Here is a 22,490-nt window from a genome sequence, read left to right on the forward strand (position 1 = left end):
GTGACATATGCTGGACAGATTGTGCCTTATTTTGTCCAAACAAACTCAACAATCCTACACAGCTAAAAACAGGCAGAACCAATAAACCCCAAAAACTGAAGTTAATTAGCATATCTTCCCACAGAGCATATACAACTGGATATTACATACACGCATTAGCATCTGCATATTTGTTTCACCTGACAACAATTAGCAGTGTCTCAGATAGTGCAGTCAGGAGCCTACACACCATTAGGGTTATCTGGACTGAATGAATGGGCTCATTAAGCACAATAAACTAAATACTCTCTAGCAATGTAATAACTGCAACTGTGTGTTTATGTTTGTGTGCATATGAGAATGTGTATACTTAAAGGTGTGTTTGTACCAAGTCCGGTGACAGAGACAAATGATGAGAAAAGAACTGACAGAGAGAGGTGCATGTGTGTTTCTGTGAACAGCAGAGTGAGGACCAGTTTGAGCTGAGTGACAGGTATTGATTTCCTACAATTAAATCTTCAATGGGCCGTTTGAGGGTCAAGACTTAGTTTTAGGGTTAGGGTTGAATTTTATTTACTTTTTCTTTTTACTGAAATATGTGAATAATAAATGTTGTTGCATGTGTATTCTGGTCTGCTACAACAGAATGCTACTGAACTTATTAGTTAAAGTCCAATTAAAGGCATAAAAATAAAACACTTACCCAGGGCCTGAGAGGCAAAGGCTGCCATGGCACTCTGCAATCGGTCTGGTCTGACAGCCTGAACCAACAACAGCTAAGGAGAGCAAAGACCAAATTAAGGCTGATAAATTGAGATACTAAGAAAAAACTGATATTCGGGGCTCATCTAAATACTCTAAACTAGATCAAATAAGTTTGCCTAACATGTAGATCAAACACTAATTTGAAAGAAATTCAAGAAAGTCTGTTTAAAAAGAAGTTGGTATTACCTTGTTTCATTCTGAAACAGGACATTTTTGTTTCATTGCCTTAGTTTAAAGAGGGTAACCAGAAATGGAATGTGCTTTATAAATGTGCATAACTGTACTAAATGCATATAACTTTTAAATGTGTATAGGCATCCAATATGCTGCGTAAATAATGACAAGGCATTCCATTTAGCTAATGAAATGACTGGTTTTTGATTGAAAGCTGACCTGCTGGAACGGAGTAATCTTCTTGGTAATGGTGGATGGTATTTCCTGTTCACACTGTGAGCTCTGTGAGAAGGACAGCCAAAGGTCTGAGTCACTCAAACACAGGGACTGGTAGAGAGTTGGGAATGTAGCCTGTGAGAGAAGGATGGCAAAACTTAAATGGGGAAAGACAGATATACACAACAACCACAAAACAGATTATTAAGTTCATTAATGACTGCTTTGCCGAAGTTCTACTTATGTTAATTTTTGATTTACCGGAAAAAATAACATCTGAAAATGATGAAATAATTTAGATTACTGAGCTCTATTCTGTAACACTCTATATGCAGGTGTGATTGCAGTAAAAACATATTTTTGTTTACCTTAAAAATGGCCACTGCAGTATGCCTCTCCTGATCAATCCAAGAAGGGAAGTCCTGCAGAGGAAAATATTAAGTCAACAACAAAAACAGGACTATGACTTTTTATTGTTTTCAGAGTCAAAGCTGTGTTGTAACCTTTTTCTTAAACATTTCTCCAACGACGCATCCAGTGAACAGATCCCATTCCTGCAGAAAAAAAAAAAAAAATCTGTGTTAACGTTTACATACATACATTTACATCAACATATAATTTTTTACTTAAATTAGGGTCTAGAGTTAAGAATAATACCCTGGAAATACTCACATTCTCTTGGAAGAGTTCGGGATACATGCCTTTCACAAAGTGCATAGCAAACATCAACTGATCAGCCTGCCAAAGAGAACGATGCAAAAAAAAAAAACACATAAATTGAGGATATATGTCACCTATGAGATGTGATATCCCACATGCATGATACATATACTAAGACTGCTAAAATAAAGGGCTTTTAAAATAACAGCCTGCACAGAAATCTTCAGGGATTTTAAGACTAGTTGTTGTACAGACAATAGAAACAGGCACCAATCAAGATGCTTTTCCTTCTTTCACCTATGAAAATAAACTGAAGGACAATGAGCAAAAAACTCCAAAGGATACAATAAGAATGAATGAAAAACAGAAGAGAAAAGGACTCCAAAAAATGCAGAAAGCAAAGGAAAGTGAGACATAAGGAGTGGGGAAACGATAAGGGAGAAAAGGAGGAATAGTGCATTTGACATACTGGGGACAGAAAACAAACCATTTACTGCAGTACATTTAATATGGTTCTTGTTTTCCAAAATATTTTACAAATAAATATCTGAAAAGTGTGGCATGCATTTGGATTCAGCCCACAAGTCAATAATTTGTAGAAACACCTTTTGCTGCAATTACAGCTGCAAGACTTTAGGGGTGTGTCTTTACCAGCTTTGCACATCTAGAGAGTGTAATTTCTGCCCACTCTTCTTTGAAAATAGTTCAAGCTCGATCAGATTGAATGAGGAGAATCTGTGAACAGCAATTTCTAAGTCTTGCCAGAGATTCTCAATTGGATTTAGGTCTGGATTTTGACTGGGTCATTCTAACACATGAATATGCTTTGATCTAAACTAGCTAGCTCTGGCTGTATATATATGGTCATTGTCCTGCTGGAAGGTGAACCTCCTCCCAAGTCTTAAGTCTTTTGCAGACTCTAACAGATTTACTTCTAAGATTGCCCTGTATTTGGCACTGTCTTCCCATCAACTCTGACCAGCTTCCCTGTCCATGCTAAAGTAAAGCATCCTCACAACTTGATGATGCCCACAGTGGGGATGGTGTGTTCAGGGTGATGTGTAGTGTTAGGTTTCCACCACATATAACGTTTTGCATTTAGGCCAAAGAGTTCAATCTGACCAGAGCACCTTCTTCCACATGTTTGCTGTGTCCCCCACATGGCTTGTGGGAACTTCTTATGGCTTTCTTCTTGCCACTCTTGAATAAAAGGACAGATTTGAAGAATGCATGACTAATAGTTGTCCTATAGACAGATCCTCCCACCTGAGCTGTGGATCTCTGCAGGTCCTCCAAAATTAGCAGGACCTAGTAACATTCATGCATCTATGCTGGCCATGCATACTTTTAAATCCCATTTTTTACAGTTAACAAATAACACTGCCACCAGATGTGGGCATTGTTACTGACGTACAACCATGTAGATAGTTGAGATGTAGAAGGAAAAGTCATCAAGTGATCAAAGGGGATGATTTTAGCTTTATGTACACTCTTCTTGTCTTTGTTTGGTTGTAATCTCTCTCCCTCCCTCCCTCCTTCTCATCACCAAAGCAGATTGTGTGGTCTGCACATTCATTTGACAGGGTTTTTCCCCAGACATACAATATAACGGGTTATTCTGTAGTAGGACTATGGGTATATCCAAGAACCTAAAAATCATCAGAATCAATTTTTCTTTCATTTACATTTGTGCACCTATTACCACTACAGAGGGAAATAAATAAGACCACCAATTCTCAATTATTAACATATTCCAACCTTCATAAAACACGTGGATGATATTACTTTTTACACTTTAACCAACAGCTGTGGATCCAGCTTAAGCTGCAGGGAGGCTAACCAGTTTAGGCCTAGACCTCTACATTACCATGTACCCTTTTCGTCCTGCTCTGCAGTTTATCCTTTGTTTCGATGTCTGAAGCTCTATCTACCTAAGTGACGGTGGATACAGTTGAACTGAGAGAGCTGACCAATATCATACGATGGATCAAACAAAAAATGGCACAATGCCCTCGTTTTGTGTGTGCATGGTGTAGATCTTTAAGTGTAAATGTGTGTATTTTTTTGACAGTGTGCACATACGTGTCAAAGAGATATGAAGCAAACTGAGTGCAATGACAATGGGTGTCTATTGGTGTGGGTGTGCATGCATCTCTGTGTGAAAAGCTTTCATACTGACACTCTGACAGGAAAGGAACCTCAGTAAAATGTCCTAACAGGAATATGTCACACTTTAGCACATCACTACAACTGAAAATCATGGGCAGAAAAATACACCCACTTTCCCACACAGTTTTTATTCAGTGATTCCATGCTACAATACATTAACTGACAAAGGGTCAAACATTACAAAAAAGTTGGGAGGATGTCTAAAAATTGTATTTATTTATTTGAAAACAAGTATAATTCCACTATTTCAGGTCAGTGTGGAGGATGTGTAAAACATAAATACAAACAGAATTCAATGCTTCGCAAATCTCATCAACCCATATTTTATTCACAATAGAACATATACAACATATCAGATTTTGAAACTGACATTTTACCATATCTAGCTCATTTTGATGGCAGCAACACGTCTTAAAAAAGTTGGAACAGGTTGATATTTACCATTGTGTAGCATCTCCTCTTATTGGAACAACTGTCTGTAAATGTCTGGGAATTGAGGAGACCAGTTGCTAAAGTTTAGGAGAGGGATGTTGTCCCATTCTTATCTGATGCAGGATTCTAGCTGCTCAACAGTCCTGGGCCTTTATGCTGGAATTATTATTTTTTTTTTTTTATGGTGCACCAAATGTTTTCTATTGGTGAGAGGTCTGCAGTATGTGGTTTAGCATTGTCTTGTTGAAATATGCAAGGCCTTCCCTGAAAGAGACGTTGTTTGGATTCTGGAACACTTCCTGAGTTCCAGGAAGAGTTCCAGAGTTCCACAATTTTTTAATTCAGTTTGTCACAGATTGGTGAACCTCTATCTATTTTTACATTCCAGAGACTGTGCCTCTCTAAAATGCTCCTCTTATATCCAGTCATGTAACTAACATATTGCTAATCAATGTAATTAGTAGTCAAATGCTCCTCCATTAGTATTTGATTTTGGCTTTTCCAGCCCCTCTTCCAATCTTTTTGAGATGTGTTGCTGTCATCAAATTCAAAATGTGCTAATATTTTCCATGAAATGGTAAAATGTCTCAGGTTCAACATCTGATATGTTGTTTATGTTCTAAAGTGAATAAAATATGGGTTGATGAGATTTGCAAATCATTGCATTCTCTTTTTATTTAAGTTTTATACATCGTCCACATGGACCGTAAATGATGGAATGATACTTGTTTTCAAATAAATAAATAAAAACACAATCATTACTCACAAGACGCTGAACAATCAATATTTTTTAAAGTAGCCGTTCATCTTTATGCAGGTACCCTATTAGGTTGAATCGGATGTGTTTGTGGTGGAATTTAATACAGCATAGTCTATGCAGGCTGCATTATTATTTTTTCCAAAAATATATTTAAGATGTTTTGTTTTTTTAAATTTGCCTTTAGTCTCTATTGTCTTATTTCTTTTCCCATCATTGTGCTTTTTGTCCTCTCTTGTTCTTTCTTATTCATCTTATCTTTTATTGGATGCTTTGTCCCCACCTCCCCTAATCCTCCTTGGGCTTATTTAATTGGTAACACAGATGTGAGGTGTTGACAGGAGCACTTATAATGTAGTCCAATATTTCCTCTTTGCTAATAATTATGCTGCTCCTGTCTGTACACATATGTTTACGTGCATGTGCATGTCTATGTACGAGTGTCAATTTACTGCCTGACTGATGGAATAATTGCAATGTTGGTCAATCTTTGACACTTCATTAGGGTTGTTAATGGCAGAGGTTTCATTGCACAAGGGTGTATGTGTGTATCTGATTGTGCATTTGTAAATGATCAATAAGAATGCTACGTCTTACATTATAAGAAAAACTGAATTTCTATAATGTAAGAGTTACTTTCCTGTTTACTAGTTAAACTAACTAACCAAACCTTATATTTCTATTGTATGGACAGCTAGACACTGAACTTTGATGGTATTAAGGAAGAAATGTCTACTGAAGAAAGGCTGAATTTATTCAAGGTAAGAAATAAAAATGCCATTAGTGTCTTTAAGTGTTAAGGTTACAAAAATTTTTAGTTTAGGTCAGTGATCTGCTTACTCATAACATAATTAGGAAGGTTGGCAAAGGAATTTCTCTATGGCTGTAAGCAGGAAAAGTTAAGGTTAAAGTTAAGTTTGTTAGAACTAACAACCCACCATTTAAATCAACGTAGCAAAGAACTACAGTGCAGAAATACAATTGCTGAGGGTCTTGTTAATAAATTTGTGTTTCAAAACAAGCAGACTCAGTTTTGCAAAGCAAACCCATCTTATGGTTCCAATTAAGCACCTGTCACTATCCACTTCCCATCTATCCAAATCACTAAAAGTGATAAAATCTTTAAAAAAGTAAAGCTGTTCAAAAAATAAGTAAATGTATTACCTTGAAAAGTGACCGGCAGACATACTCATAGACCATGTACTTCAAAGTGCCCTCCAAAGTAGTGATCCTGGCTTCAGTACTGTCTGCTTCCTAAAATGCACACACATACAGTACACACAATAAGTGAGGTGCTTTATTTTGATTACATTTGTGAGTGGCAACAGAATAAAAAAAATAGCTGAGACATGTTTTTATTCTGTGCCCTTTGTCTCGCATCAGGAGGGGCCTGATTGTCTCAGGGTTGCTAACCATCCTGAGACACAAGGGCACACAGTTAACTTCTCTTTTCCTTTTGTATCTTTAAACACAAAATACCACAGAGAACAGACTTGACGCACCAGAGTGTTGGAGAAAGTGGCATTTGTGCAATCTTTTGAGGCTTGACTGGGACAGCATTAAACTGTCATAAAATGTATACAAACTGTCAGATAGGGACATCCCTTTAATGCATAAAGAATAAACGGGTGAAGAAGAATGAAATTAAAATTGGAGAATCGGACCATAAGAATTTGGATATGAAAAAATAAAGAAATAGTGAGAAAACAGAAATTCCATATGAACTCTTGTTCTGTCTCCTCCCAGTTCAACAAGTCTGTCCTTCAGGTTTTCCTGCCTGAATCCTGCCTGAAGAGTGAATTAAATTTTCATATTAACACCTCTGTTTTGTGAGTGAAAGTTTTATTTGTGAGTGCACACCATACCTGGAACACAGACATTTTGTGATCAAATAAGCATTGTGTTATGTCAGACACGAGAGGCTAAAATCCTTTTCGAGTTCTTAGAAACCTCAGGAATCTATGCCCCATGGCAAATGAAACTTAATAAGTTAATACAAAAAAAATCACTGAAAAATGCAAAGTAGGAGAGATTATAAATCAATACAGTAATTTTGACCATGCTCACTGACACACAGACACACAAACCTGTTACACTGGTAACCAGATGCTGCATGGTGACATTCTTGAATGACAGCACTGGCTCTAACAACTCACACCGGATATGGGGAATTACTGCCAAATCTTTCCACCAATATCCTTATGTGTGTACAGGTTAGAATTTGATAATGAATAAAACATAAGTAAGCTTAAATATATCAACCGATCATTTAGTGGAATTAATTAGGCTCAGTGTATCAAAAATAAACTGCAATGAGCATAAATACTGCCCAACAAATAAATACTTTACTTCTATTGCAATGCCATGATTGTCCTGTACAGTCCTCTACCCACATTTGTACCAAAGACGACTTTTAACTGACAAAAACAGTCTAGACTAAAAATACATGCAAATGCACGACAAAGTAGCTGCCACTTCTTGATTTCTTCAATATCTGTATATATATATATATATATATATATCATACTAAATGCCATGTGATCTTCAAACAAAATTTACCATAAAACATATGCAACATCAGTAAACACAAAATATGATTTTAAAAAATTATTTTATTTACTGAAACAAATAATTTATCCAACACATCCAGATGACTGGATAAACTGAATAAATAAGGTGCATTGCACTAAACGATTGAGTAAAATCATTCAATCATGTTATGTGGCATATATAAAAATTGAATATGATTTTGAATATGATTTTGGATCAAGGTGGCAAGAGGAGAAGATCTAAGTGACTTTGAAAGAGCGTTTGTTGTTTGTTGTTGTGGGACAGATGGCAGGAGCTTGTCACAAAGACTGCTCAGCTGGCTGGCATTTCGTAAAAATGGTGACTAAAGTGACATGTGCAATTAGATCTATGAGAAAGACCTCAGGAAATACGGTCGGAAAATGTGGTCAACAGAGCATATTTGATCACCTCGATGCTCATTTTTTTTTTTTGTACAATATACAGTAAAGAATAACAGAATAAGAACTGTTCCACGGGGGACTACTATATAGTCAACTCCGGACGTGATCAGTCTTTGTCAGCAAGAACAGCCATTGTAATGAGGTTTTTGTTGTTCTGAAAAAAGTTTGTTTTACTAAAGTTACTGCAAGGCAGGGAAGAGAGCCGATACAGAGGGAGATGGTTGTGAACCAATGACAAGTTTGCACTGCAATACATAGATACATGTTTGGGGAGATGCCCATCAGACTAACGTGTAAGGGTCTGCATACAGACTGTGGATATGCTGAACCTATGCAAGACCTATTGTAAAGAAACACGACCCGAGGCCCATGAGCATAAATCAAGCTTTAGAGGGCTCACTGCAAATCAATATAACGATATTCAGAATAACTTCATAATTTTCAGAATGACACAACTCCTATAACACTTCTTTCCTGACGGGAATTGATTCTTCCAGGATGTCAATGTCTACATCGATTGGACACACAAGGTAACTGAATGATTTGAAAAATGATGTAAATCAAATGCTATTGCCTTCATAGGCACTATGTCTGAATCCAACATAAAATCTATGAGAGACTCTACACCAACATGATAGACACTAAAGGAGGAATATCTTTTGATAAAATAGTGTTCCAGAGACCTGCTAGAACTTAATACCAAGGCAAAGTGAAGTTGATCAGATGGCACGTGGTGTCCCAACAAATTACTAAGTCCTTTTATGTTAGTGTTTCCCTTTAACATCCAACAGGATTGCCCTAAACCCAATATCTTGTGTGCAACTTTAGACACCAAAAACTACAACCAAAAACTTTACAAAACTAGAGATGAATGTTTCACATTGCTACAGTAAAATATTCTTTGAAGATATGCTTTTGTTTGTGTGTGTATAAACAAACTTTTTAGGCAAGTTTAGGTCAGCTATGCCACCATAAGACACTTGCATTCAATATCAGTGATGCTTTTATTATTTGAATGCTTCATCTCACCTTTGAATGAAATGTTAATCCTGAAATATGTTAATTATATTGGATTTGTTCTTGGCCTGGCAAAATTATTAGACAGAATCAAAGATTTTTCGGTAGTGCTGGTACCGACCACCAATTTTCTAGAATTGTGACATGTGTTTTTTGGACAGTGTGTTTCTAATAGTAGTAGTCAAAAACACTGAACACAGTAGACTTGACAAGACGCCTGCAGGTCCGTAGACATCTTTTAGGCTCTTGGGTGACTTCCATGATGAGTCATCACTGTGCTCTGTGAGAAAAATGGAAGGGCTACCAAATTGTCTTGATTTGGATAAAATGGTCTCATTGAGATTCTTATAAATCCCAGAGCATCCAGAATGAATTTATAACCCTTCCCAGACTGATGCAATTTAATCGCCTGCTTTAAAGTTTAATCCTAGCATAGTGTGCTGCTTGTTAAGACATTTTAACTAACCTTACATTGCTGAAAATTTTGTTTTTAAGTAGTACAATGTCTGAAAAGTGGCAATCCTCATAATAAAGATTTTTTTTTTTTTATATTTCAAGTGTACAGAAGAATATGTGCCATGTGCAGGCTAGATGACCCAAATTCAAAATGGGATACACCACCACAGGTGGTTGAGAGTGGCCAAGATCCAGTGGGACTTCCAGGAACAGACTGACAAAATGGTAATGGCCAACCAATCCGACATAGTAATTGTGGACATATATATATATATATATATATATATATATATAGAGAGAGAGAGAGAGAGAGAATAAATAATTTATATTATCTATTGAAAAAAGGTGTCTATGTGGTTAATTTAAGTTCAACCGAATGTGATTTAAAAGATAAACATTTGAAAACAAACAAAACTGAATTACTATAAGATGTGTGGGAACTAGTCACCTTCTTGGCCTGAAGAGCCCTTTGGAAGAGGCGTAGAAAAGAAGCTAGGCTGAACCGGTACATGTTGTTGATCTTTGACAGGTCTGTGATGACAAAATACATTTTGCTGGCACTCTCTGCTAGTGGCAAGTAGGCATCCCGCTCCTAAAATAAAATCATGAAGAAAGAGAAACAAAAAAATGTAGATAAAGAACGGCAATGTTTTAAAGAGTTATGAAAAATAACACAGAGGCATGAATATCAGAAAAAGGGATTTATATGGAGATGTTTAAGAAGAAATACAATAGAAAATTCCTATTTTAAATAACGAAGAAAGGTCTAAAAGGCAGATACAGAGAACAGACAGTTAATAAAAACTGAGAAAAGTACAAATATAGTTTTGGTGCAATGCTGCACCCTAGAGCGTGACTGTGTAATTAATCTACAGTAGCTCTTAGCTTGTAAATCTGCAGAATCTTTGTTTGCAACAGTTTTTGCACTGAGTATCTGTAGACCACTGAAATGTTTGTGTCCAAATACTCAGTAATATAGCATCATTGTAAGCAGTTCGTTTCAAAAATCACAAAAAAGAATAAAGGCAGTGTCATCTCACATTTGCAAACTTTGAATTCAACACATTCACAATTTTTTAAAATATACATTAAAAATATTGTATAAAACATGTACCCTATACATATTTTTTTCTTTTTACAAATGGTTTTATGTAGCAAAAATGTCTTTAACCAAATCTGAAAAAACAGACAAACAAAAACAACAAGCAAAACCACAACTAATCTATGTATATAGTCATTATCCTTTATACAATGTTAACTGACATCACCTTTTTTTAAATTTTATCATAACAATACAGCTTTAAATGTGTGCACCTGAAATACCATACCTGGTCCAGGGATGCTTGCAGCCTGTGTGATTCCAGCAGTGACTCCTGGATCAGGGCACTGCTTGCTTTGGTCTGGTTCAGACTGTCTATCAGCTCCCTGTTTTCCAGAATATTACCCTGAGCTGTAGCCAAGGTCTGATACAGGAAATGGACAGAAGGATACAAAAGAAACAGAATGACAAATGAGTGATAAAAAAAGAGAAAGGAGGAGTAAGAGATTCATTGGAGTATATATCTGCCAACTGGCTGAGACTGGTGATCTGATAAAAGTTTGAGGACCAAGATTTGTCATCTTCTAACAACTTGATGTTGGGATTTGTTTTTATGCTTTTACTGAGTACCATGAATCACCCATGAGTACCATGAATTCTCTGAAATGAACTGATCAAATTTATTCAAATAAATTCAAATAAAATAGATGAGAACCCAATGGAGCATGGAAATGTCAATTTAAATATTCTCCTACAATTCTAGAATAATTACATGTCTAGTACCACTGAAGCACTGACATCCTGCTCTTGGCACTATCTATTGGGGTGTGTGTGTGTCTGTGTGTGCGTGTGTGTGTGTGTCTCAATTTCCCTTAGGCTGTATACAAGAAAAGAGTCATATTATGCTCAGTGTCTGTGTGTCACAACGTCCATCAACTATTTGTTGTGCAAGTGCATATGCATTAGTCTCCACATGTTTTGTACTGGATGGACAGGGAGCCCCATTAAGGCATTTATACAGTAAAAAATGCTTGATTTTTGGATCTGTATTCTTATTACCATGGATGGTAAATTACCTCATCTGCAGGATGAACTCCAAGCCTACCCACCAGGTGTGTCCTTGAGCAGGACGCTTGTTCCTCCGGGCACTCCCTGTGGCAGCCCACTCACACAATTTTATTGTAATGTGATAGTGAAAATGTGCATGTGCTCTGTAATAACTAATGAATATTCTAATTCTAGTATATTTACTAGGGTACTGACCTAGCAACATTTTAATCCAAAATGTTCTCCCAATGTTTGCTGTACATTTGCATATGTAATTACCTCTAACAATGATTCTTCCAGCTGAGCCAGTTGTATCTTCTTGTCTTCCTCTTGTTGTAATAGTCTTGTTTTTTCAGTCTCTAATTCTGGCTTCTCCTGCTGGATGGTCAAGGCTAGCAGCTAAGGGGCAGGTAAAAATACAGACTATTGAAACACAGTATGACTACTCCATACATCATCTAAGTAAATACAATTGAATGAAAAAGCTTCCATACCCATTGATAAACCCTCTAGGTAATTAACTTTAATATGTCAAATCAGGTGCCTGATCTTTAAAAAAAGTCAATATAATGCTTGATGAGGCACCAGATGTGGTAAATTAAGCTTCCACTTTGAATTTACAACTGCAGGTAGCTCTCCAGGGGCAGTCTCAAGCGGTTTGCTAAGCTGAATTAAAACAATGGGATCAGGAAGACCTCAAAATGAAATCTATAAACCTTCAAAAAGCTGGAGGGAGATGCAAAAGTACTTCAAATCGTTAAGGGATACCGCTAGCAACTAGGAAGACTATAATCTAGAAATAAAAGAAACATTAACATACTTAGACAATGGAAAATAACTAGAGGAACACTTGGAAAGCTCCGATTCTCGCTCCGATTCTCGCCTACAGAGGTAGGCACCTTCCAACCTTATCTCCATTATCTCATCTCTAATCTTTCCAGCAGTCTGCGCTCTGCCGATGAACGATGTCAGGTGGTCCCTTCACTGCATAGCAAAAGATCCTAAGAAAAGCTCTTCAGCTCAGTGCTCCCACAATAGTGAAACACTGTTCAGCTGCCTCTCTTCAATATTCAAACGCCTATAAAAGCAGAACTTTTCAGCAACTTCCTATGCACTTAAGCTTTCAAAAAAGCTTTAAAAGCTTGAAATGTGACATTTCTTCTCGTAGCACTTTGGTTTAATGTCTTCTCCTTGACTTAGATTTTTTGTTTGCTTTGTATCTCACTTCGAGTCGCTTTGGATAAAAGCATCTGACAAATGAATAAATGTAAATGTCATTTATGCCACAATGAATGGGCTAATTTACACCTGGAATGAAACAAATGCTGATCAGAGGGTACCCAAAGAAGTTATAGGAGGATTTAAAGTCAAAGGAAGCATATACAGAGCATTAGAGAACATTTCATTCAATTTGTCAGACTATACAGCTAAGCATTGTTACTCACAATGCAGTATATATGGGGTGTCTGACAGCTGTTTTGCTTTAACCAATTCAGCACAAAACAAAGGATGAAGTACAAAGTGCTAAACTGAGTCTGAGCTTTGATACTTCCCCAACAAAGTCCCCACAAAAATTAACACAGATTAACAATTACAATATTTATTATAGAGCTTTATAATGGATTGCATAAGAGTGTGTTTAAGGGAGGTGTGTGGGTTACCTGTCCTCGCAAGCCTGCCCTGGTGGTAGTAAAGTTGACTTTCGTCACCACAGAAGCAGCATCAGGAGGAATAAAGGGGGTGGGATTCCGTGTTGCCAGGAAGAGGCGAAAGTCCTCGTTGTAATCAATAACCTTGTCTCCTATATGGACCACATATCTAGGACCTGTGTGTGCATGTGTCAAAGTTAAACAAGTAGAACCATACTGTTTCCAACATACACTGTAACAGTCATAATTTTGAATCCTTTCAACCTTACATTCTTCTCTACTTCCTGCCTTGTAGGTGTCTGCAATGCAGTACTGCTATGCCTCTGTCTCTTCTCTTTTTACAGTCCCGTTCAGCACCACTTTTAAGTGGATAACTTGCCCTTTCTCTTACTTTATCTGCCCCCACGTCTTCCAATTAGGCTTCAAATAGACAACCGCCTCTCCGTGGATGATTCAGAGCCTTATGAATCACCCTTTTTTTCCAGGTATGTTTCCAACATGATTGTTATGCAATTATCTAAACTAAGAAACTAAAATATCACAAGGTATGTCAGAAAATTGTGATTAATGAACACAAGATGGATTCTGTGGATAATTATTTGATGTCTTCACCTTTGTTGAACACATTGAAAGCACTTATTTTTACACTTATTTTGGACAATTCAGTCTGATTTAATGGTATAATAACCCATTATTGAATTATAATGGGTTTAATTATAACCCATAACCCATTTTTTAATTAATACATTTTTTTTACTACTTTCTGTTCTTCTGTTCTGCAACTATGATGATTGACTATCATCTATGTACCAAACAGTGGTAAAAACTAGCTTATAGTGTAACAAATTAGATTTCTTCCCAAATTAGCTTTATTATCCACCCTTGCTTTTGTTTACACTTTTCTTTCCTGAGTCATCGGTATTGTTTGCCCACAGTCCCCTCTACTTCTTTAAACATTCTGCTCATCGGTAACTTGGTTCAAAAAGCTGCTCTTCCATTGCATAGTACAGGCTCATCTTGCCTCAATTCTACTCTACTCACCTTGTTTGATTGCATCCTCCCATTTAAAGTAACTTTGAAAAGCAGGGGAAAGATCTGTGTTTGTGGCTCAATGCACTGGTGAGGACTGGTAAATTAACCATTAAAAAGCATCATAAAGGTGAAAGCCTCACTCCATTATGACATGCAGGCTATGTCTCTCAAAAAGGATTTCACTACATCGTAGAAAGGTAAGCACTATGTGAGCTTCTAGCTTATGAAGAATTAATGTTTATCTTAATCAGATTTTATATGAAGCAGGTCCTTGTGTTTGTGAGTGTGTGTATACCCTGTGGTATAAGGTCCCTTCGCAGCAGTGGGTAGAGCACGGGTTCAACCCCATCCATCTCTTGAATGATGAGAGTTTTTCCAAATCTGACTGCCAGCTCCAGGGATGTCATAAAATTACTATCCTATGGTGAGAGGACACAGAAACACAATTTTAAGAATACTTTTAAAATCAGTACTGGCTGGTGACACACTACTTTGTAACATATACATATTAGTAATATTACTATGTCCAATAACAAATTACCAATTAAACATAAATTATGCCCAAACAGTGTCCTTACTGACAGGTGCACACTGACTATTGTCATTACATAATTTGTTAAAGGGGAAATATGGGCACATTAAGGAGAAAGGTAAGAGTACAGTAGCTTAATCAAATGATGTCATTTGGATTGAGTTTTTGTCTTTACCTGTTGGTTAATAACCTCTAGTCGGTGCTGTTTGAGATGTGTGCATAGCCAGTCTGTAGCTCGGGATGATGGGTCGATCAGAAAAGGACAGGCAACACTCTGAGTACACAACAATTACAAAGAACTGAGTGTCAATTTCAATGGATTTGGGATAGTTTTATTTAGATCACAGTCGGTTTTTTGGAGAAAAGGAGAGGTGTTTGTATGTGCATTGTTCATTCCATTCTCACAGCTGTCATGCTTATCGACTAGTCATTCAGACGCTTATCGACCAGTGTCATTCAGATGCCAGGCGAACCCACTACCCTACTTTCATTCTGTACACTTCTATTTCATGGTCTCTTGCCTCAAGGATTCTCTTTCTCAGATCATCTTGAACTGGTAATTTGTCTGTTGCCCTTATCTTACCTTAAGTACTGGAGTATTTTTCTTTTGTGTATGTGTCATGCATGTCTGCTCATACAGTGGAGCTGGACAAGGCACAACCCTTTAAAGTTTCTGTTTTTGCATAAATATGACCTAAAACATGGTCATATTTCCAGATCATATTTTAAAATAGGTTTAAATCCTTTCAAGCTAATCTACAGGGCTTATAAACAGCTACCAGAAATGTTTAGTTGAAGTTACTCCCACAAGAGGGGGTTCAGTTTCTGAAAGATACCTTTGCAAATAAATGAATACATTTATTTTTGTCTCATAATTAGTGTGATTGCTGAAAGCACCCTAATTTCATGTATTTTTTATGATTCCAGATTTTTCCGTACATGGCCTATACACTGACAGCTAGAAACATGGTTCCAACTCTAACATGTTAAGCACAGCATGAGAGGTCTGCTATCACTTTGCATGCTGACAACTGTTATGTAATAATAGTTAGGAATGTTTTTAGGAATTTGTTTCTGAATGACGGTCAATGGGACCGATGTTTAATCAGCAATATCTCAAAAAGTACACTTGGTAACATAATGAAACTTTGGACAGTTACCCTATGATGAAATGCTTCACATATTAAAACATGGCCTCTATAGTGCTGCAATGTGGTAAGTAATTGACATTAAGAATATATGTTTTATTTTGGCTTATAAATCTTTAACCGTACAGACTAGAAAAAGTCATTTTACAGTGGTTTCTTAGGATGATGATGAGCACCTACTTCCATCTGCTTAGATAGTCCACGTTTTAGATTTATTGTAAAACATCTTTTCCTCTCTATATTCCTCATGTTTTGTCTAATCTTTGTGCAATCTTCCGGAGCGTTTTGATTTTTTTTTTCTCCCATTTGTTTTCACATCTAAATTGTTAATCCTTTTAATCAGCCCACGCAGTTACTAAACAGGAATGTCACATTTTTTTTTTTTTTTTTTTAAATCTCACAGTGGCAATGGCTGCATGCAGCGGTAGCATCTTGCTTTCAGCAATAACACACATTTTTTTAGGAAATGCCCATTCTAGTTTAATTTGGGTTCCCTCTATCTAGTCTTAGAAAATGTGTAAATCAGAACATGCTTCAAGTCATGTTTTTGCAGAAACCGAGGAAATTCTAAAGAATTTAAAGCACTACTGTATGTCCAATCTACTCCTTTAAGACTCAGCAGCTAAGTACATATGTACAATGCCTTAGCCATTGCGAACATGATTTTCCAATATGCTGCCATTTCTAACTCTATGTAGTGTAGTCTGAATATATGAGAGTAACAAAGTAAATTCAAACATCTATGAACTAGCCACCAACAAAGTCCACCAAAAAAGTGAAAGTAAAAGAAATAGAGAGGCAACACTGAACTACTATAGGTATGGGCTATAAAAAATTAACAATGGAACTTCTTACCCGTAATCTTAGTGCATTGATCTGAACGCATCAATGATAAAAACAACACACAAACACAATAAAGACAAATGAAGGACAGATAAATAACAATGGGCATAACTCTTGATACAATCATGTCAATGAAGACTTGTTGCTTCAAATACATGGTGTCGCAATTATATATATAAAAAACCTTTGCAAGTGTAAACAATGCATAAAAACAAAGATTTAGTGTAATGGAAAAGATTCAAAATTATGAAGTGGATAGGGAAAAGATATATATAACACAGTTTTATCAATAACTCAGATTTGAAATTAAGGCCATAAAAAGGAAAAGAACAAATATTGCTAAGGATTGACAGAAGAGCAAATGACCTGTAGTATGACCAATGCATTTTCCATGGAGAGCTCATCAGAGGGCAGACCTTGACTCTTCCAGATCAACTGCTCACTCTCAGAGCACAGGAATGATAGCAAGTCAAACTCTGGTATAAAAACAAACAAAAATTACCAATTGAAAACAAACCCGAGTTCAAACCTAGTGTTGAGACAAATTATATTACACTTTAAGTAGGGTTACTAAGTGATCTTGACACCTTATTGAGATGATGATGATGAACACAGAAACAATTGACAGTGGGTCAACTGGCTGACTCAGCTGTTCAGGATTTATATGTACAGTACATGTGAAGCCCTCAGGGAAAGAGACCGCCAAAAGAATTATATGGTCAAATCTAATGTTGACCCGACACTGGAAAATTAAGTTTGTTATTATGTAAGTAACTGTGAGGTTATTTATATGAATTGAAAAATGTAGTTTAAACTTCCCATGATTGGGAAGTTCTGCATTTACTCAAATTATGATCAAGTAATTCTAACACTTTCTGCTTCCAGGAAGATTTAATTTGCACTAATATTTAGTAGACCAAGGACCTTGTAAGTGTTATGCATGTACCAGGTGCATCAACACATGCATTGTGCTGTGTGGGTAGTATTGTGTTTGAAGTCTATTTTGTACAGAGTAACCATATGCTGTGGTGATGCTGTAGTATATTTACTTTGTAGTCCAGATTGAGCCATCCATGTCTCCAGACAGTGTCTTCTATTGTCTTCTGGAGCTGCAGAAAGATAGGTAATGAAGGCTGCAGCAAGCATGGCCCTCACAGGGAGTGTGTCCAACTCATTCTTTATCTCAGACATCTGATTGAAAGAGAGATAAAATATTCAAAAGTTAGAGAAAAGAGAGGGATAAATAGGAAAGTGCAAAGGGTGAAAGAATTAATGAAGAGGCACCACAAGGAAGGTAGTCTAATCCAACACCAACAGATCAGAAAAGATTGTGTATCTGGGCTTTACTGTGCACACGCATCTGGCTGCATTAATGTTTCTATACTTTAACACAAAACCTGTTTCTGGACCACTTGCTCAGCAGTAGTGTACCTTTCTGTCTATGCAGTTCTTCTTTCCATATTCCAGTGAAACATTAGAACAGCTTAGAGGGAGTACCATACGGCGAACCACAGCTAGCGCATAATGTGGAAAAGCGTATATGAAAATACGTGAGCAGAAAGTAAACCAGCTTTTTGGTGTGGGGCTTAAGGGAGGAAATGAGTGAAAGGTGTGTGTGTGTGTGTGTGTGTGTGTGTGTGTGTCAGGAAGAGATTGAGTGTTTTAATTAAGGTGCAGACAGATGCTGTGGAGAGGAGTAAAAACAGCCAGAAGGGACTCAAGACAGGAGGATCTATCCCCCTGACACACACACACACACACACACACACCTCCTGTTGATCTTACATGGTAAATGAGCACCTTTCTAAGGGAATGTGTATAACCTCCCACACTAATACACACATCAAACGATCCATTCATCAGGCTACCTGTGTATTCCACCTTGTGTGTTCTCCGTCTAGTTGTGATATGAGCTGCTGGGCAGCAGTAATTGTGTCCTGAGCTTTTGTCACTTCAACTTCCAACTTGGTTGCCTCTGTTGTATAACACTGGAACCTGATAAAAAAGTACAAAGAAAACGGCATGATTAAAAAGTTCAATGTGTTTTGTTTGTGACATTTTTTTGTTTTACACTGCAGGATAAAAAATCTTGTAATTGTAACATGCATTCTATGAGCAATTTGTGTGGGAGAGAAGCAGAGAAGAGAGGGCTAAAAGAATAGAAGGTTCGGGGGAGGCATACTTCTCTTTCAATTCGTTGACTTTGGCGCCAACAGAATTGAGCTGGTCTTCCAGTTTGTTTTTTCTATTTTCCGTCTTCCTTAAGTTTCTAGGCACACACAGAAAAGAAAAACACAAAGTCACTTTATGTGCCTCCACATTTATCATGAAGAATATGTGTATTCATAAGTAAACAACACCCACAACATTTTTACACCACTTGAAATGAAAATTAGGGTTTTGCCTAGGTGTATGACTTTGTCTAAGAAATCAGTTAAAATATTTGTAGGTGTTTTCTGGTATTTGTGAGTTTATGTGCGTGTGTTCCTACTCCAGTAGTCCAGCCTGCTCTCTCTCCAGTGGCTCTATCCTCTCTAGTACATGAGAGTACTGGACGTTGGCCTTGACCCACGCAGCAAGAGGAGCAGCTGCTGCACTGGCACGCTTTGCATTCTAACCATAATAAAAACAGCATCCATGTCAGGAACAACTCATTTTACCAGCCCCAAGACCATTTTCTATCAACAAAAAATGCTAAAAAACAACAAGGGGTTAATAACATCCACCATCCATACATCTAACTCTCACTCTGTCATCTGACCTTGGGGTCAAAAGAAGCCTTGTTTCTGTTTAGCAGCTCTTCCACACTCCGACGAATCTCAGGAGTGATGTTTCTGGCTTCAAATGTAGCTATGTCCTCCCGCACACCACGCTTAGCCAAAAAGCTACATAAAAGAGGGGTAACAGAAAAAAGAAAAAAAAACTGGACATGAGTAGGTTACAAATGAAAACAGTGAAAAACACTAAAAGCTAATTTGAAATAACACATGGACACAGGAATTGCACAGACACAATAATTTACTACGCATGAGTATGTGAGATATACTCTATAATAATACTAATAATCGGAAAAGCCGATTTCGTAAGTGTCATGTAAACAGGAAAGCTGGTTTCGGAAATCAGAGTAGAGGATAAGGGAAATCTGGTTTCCCCAAGTAGAAATTTCTCAGAGAACGGTGATTTCTCTGTCATGTATATGTGCAACTAGGTTTCTAATTGGCTTTCTCCAACTGCTCATGTGCCTAACTAAAAGGCTGAAGACGGTAAGCAGCATGCAGCTGATTGAAAGAATGACTTAAAGTAGAGATCGTTAATGGGGCAATGTTGCCTCCACCTAAGGTCAAACAGAAAATTTTATTAACACAAAGTGTCTTATAGAAGTCTAAATAAGTCCCTTTCCCCAGTAGATTGTAAAACTTTTGACTCTTGTTGATCAGCTGTATGTATCTTTCCTTTCTCTCCCCATCACTGTGACACACGCACCTGAGAGGAAAATCAGAAAGCAGCGTCTTTCATCACTATACAGTTAAAATCTGTGCACCACGCCTCCAAAATAAGTCAGAGGAGGAGGAGAAATCAAGGTACTCTTCTGGTGCATGTATATGCAAATTTCCCATAACCAGGTTTCTTAAATGCATGTAAACACTGTTCTCTGATTACCGAGAAAGCTCATTTCTCTGAGTACCCCGGTGCATGTAAACGTTGTCTGTGTACTCATCCTTCTTTTTCACCCTCGTTCTCTCAATGTCATTACACATTCTTCCAGGTTTTTTCCCCTCTTACCTCTTCATGCTGACCCAGGAGGTGTCAAAGATGCCCATCAGTCTCAATACCCCCTCTAGGATGTCTCTGATGACATCAGGGGGCATGCGGAGGGAGCGGATCTCAGACAGAGCTTCAGGCTTGATGTTTCCCACTGCACGCTTTGCTTCATCTACCAAAGGCTACAGGACAATAGTGGTAAGGTGGAAAGACTAAAAAAGTAAGTGATGGATAAGTAAAGCAAGCAAATGGGCATGTTTTAATATTTCCATTAGGCAACTGCCGCAGCAGTTTGTTTTTTTTTTGTTTTTTTGGGACTCACGGCTTTAAATATCATGTTGTGCCTCCTGTACATGTTAACCCCCCATAGAAATCAGGTTGATAAATAAAGTTTAAATAAACTTGGAAAATCTCACGCAGTGTATTAAGTGTGTGGAACAACAATTCTGGACTATGTCCAGACCTGTTTCTCTGGGCATTGTACAAAGTTCATACGTGAAAGGGGCTTATGCAAGTGAAAGAGGACACATCTGGCTGAAAAAAAAATAAATTAATAAATGCATTCACCAGAGAGATAGCAAAATCTTTAGGAAGTTTACATGTAATGAAGGTGTTTCATTACAAATTAAATGTGGTGGAGGTCAATAGCCAAAAACCTATTATAATTACAATATTACGAACCTGACTTTAAGTATATATGTGTTTTTCTAATAATTATAAATTATTTCGTAATGACAAAATCAAGGACACAACTTGCCTGTACTTCCTTTAGCTCATCATCTATTTTGGCCTTTCTCTCTTCAATCTTGGACACTTCTTGTGCCATCTTCCCTTTTATCTTTTCCATCTCTGTCTTCTGGTCACTGGCATTCTGGATAACCAGAAAGATGTAACATGTGGTTTTTGAATATTTGCACAGGTTAAATACAGCGCATTCAACAAAAAGGAGCTGGAAAAAAAAAAAAAAAACGTTTCTATTTTTTCTTGAATTTGATTAGATAGATAGATAGATAGATAGATAGATAGATAGATAGATAGATAGATAGATAGGCAGATATCTCCATCTCCATAATGCATTTTTCCTGCCCCTCCACTACTCCCTACTCCAATCTTTTGTATATTCTCCAAGCGTACAGTCTTTATCACTATAGAAATCATAGCTGCTAAAGCCCAAAAAGATCAGTCTCTTCGTTATTATTTATCAATCTAGCAACTGACTAAACTCACAGTTCTTCGTCAAATAGCCAGCAGGAAGAGTTGAAAACTTGGATATGAGGAAATAGAAAACACTGGATAAGAAATGACATAAACAAATGCATACACACAAACTAAATAGCATCTTGCAGCAGGGAGGACACAGCCTGCAGAAAAAGATAGTTTTACAATACAATGCAGGTGACTAGAGTAGATTTTGATTTGACATTACGAAACAACAACTGATCTCTGTCAAATCATCACTTTAGAAAATCTTTTGTCAGAAGTTTACAATCAACTCTTCGTTTTCCTCCACTACAGTACACAGTACATCCCCTACTGTCCATCTACGACTGAAAGCCTCAATATTGTCTGTCATTCGATAGTAGGCATATTCCACCTTAAGCCTGGCCTTCAGCAGTCCATTTTAGAACTGGCACCAGCTCCACACATCCAGTACCCTGAGTTTGGTTTCTGCGTTTCAGCCAGATCGCTAGTTTAGCAGATCAAAAACAAATTCAGAAGGATATACATTCTTATTCCTTACACAATATTTTGGCCCAAAAATAAACAGACTAAAAGAGAAAAACCTCCCCAAGACCACATCTTAAAAAAGTCAAACAGTGCTTAAAGCCTGGGGCATTTGA

General features: G+C 37.2%; 1 protein-coding gene across 5 annotated transcripts in view; it reads right to left on the bottom strand.

Moving 5' to 3' along the window:
• Positions 1–22,490, bottom strand: part of dync2h1 (dynein cytoplasmic 2 heavy chain 1) — a 102,667-nt gene that overhangs the window by 35,202 nt on the left and 44,975 nt on the right. For 3 of the 5 annotated variants that reach the window (XM_067507137.1, XM_067507136.1, XM_067507139.1), the window contains exons 61-81: positions 21,407–21,520; positions 20,671–20,831; positions 19,649–19,772; positions 19,379–19,500; positions 19,070–19,156; positions 18,756–18,882; positions 17,937–18,078; positions 17,254–17,363; positions 16,900–16,920; positions 15,072–15,170; positions 14,660–14,783; positions 13,345–13,508; positions 11,963–12,082; positions 10,926–11,060; positions 10,046–10,189; positions 6,317–6,406; positions 1,807–1,872; positions 1,638–1,688; positions 1,503–1,556; positions 1,138–1,269; positions 683–755 (exon numbers count right to left, since the gene is read on the bottom strand). In XM_067507137.1, the coding sequence (XP_067363238.1) occupies positions 683–755; positions 1,138–1,269; positions 1,503–1,556; positions 1,638–1,688; positions 1,807–1,872; positions 6,317–6,406; positions 10,046–10,189; positions 10,926–11,060; positions 11,963–12,082; positions 13,345–13,508; positions 14,660–14,783; positions 15,072–15,170; positions 16,900–16,920; positions 17,254–17,363; positions 17,937–18,078; positions 18,756–18,882; positions 19,070–19,156; positions 19,379–19,500; positions 19,649–19,772; positions 20,671–20,831; positions 21,407–21,520 (2,260 nt within the window). Of the gene's footprint in view, positions 1–682; positions 756–1,137; positions 1,270–1,502; positions 1,557–1,637; positions 1,689–1,806; positions 1,873–6,316; positions 6,407–7,709; positions 9,812–10,045; positions 10,190–10,925; positions 11,061–11,962; positions 12,083–13,344; positions 13,509–14,659; positions 14,784–15,071; positions 15,171–16,899; positions 16,921–17,253; positions 17,364–17,936; positions 18,079–18,755; positions 18,883–19,069; positions 19,157–19,378; positions 19,501–19,648; positions 19,773–20,670; positions 20,832–21,406; positions 21,521–22,490 lie in introns of those variants that run through there. The other 2 variants (XM_067507138.1, XM_067507141.1) reach the window with 2 other exon arrangements.

Source organism: Channa argus, chromosome 6 (assembly GCF_033026475.1).
Source record: "Channa argus isolate prfri chromosome 6, Channa argus male v1.0, whole genome shotgun sequence".
NCBI classification, from domain to species: Eukaryota; Metazoa; Chordata; class Actinopteri; order Anabantiformes; family Channidae; genus Channa; species Channa argus.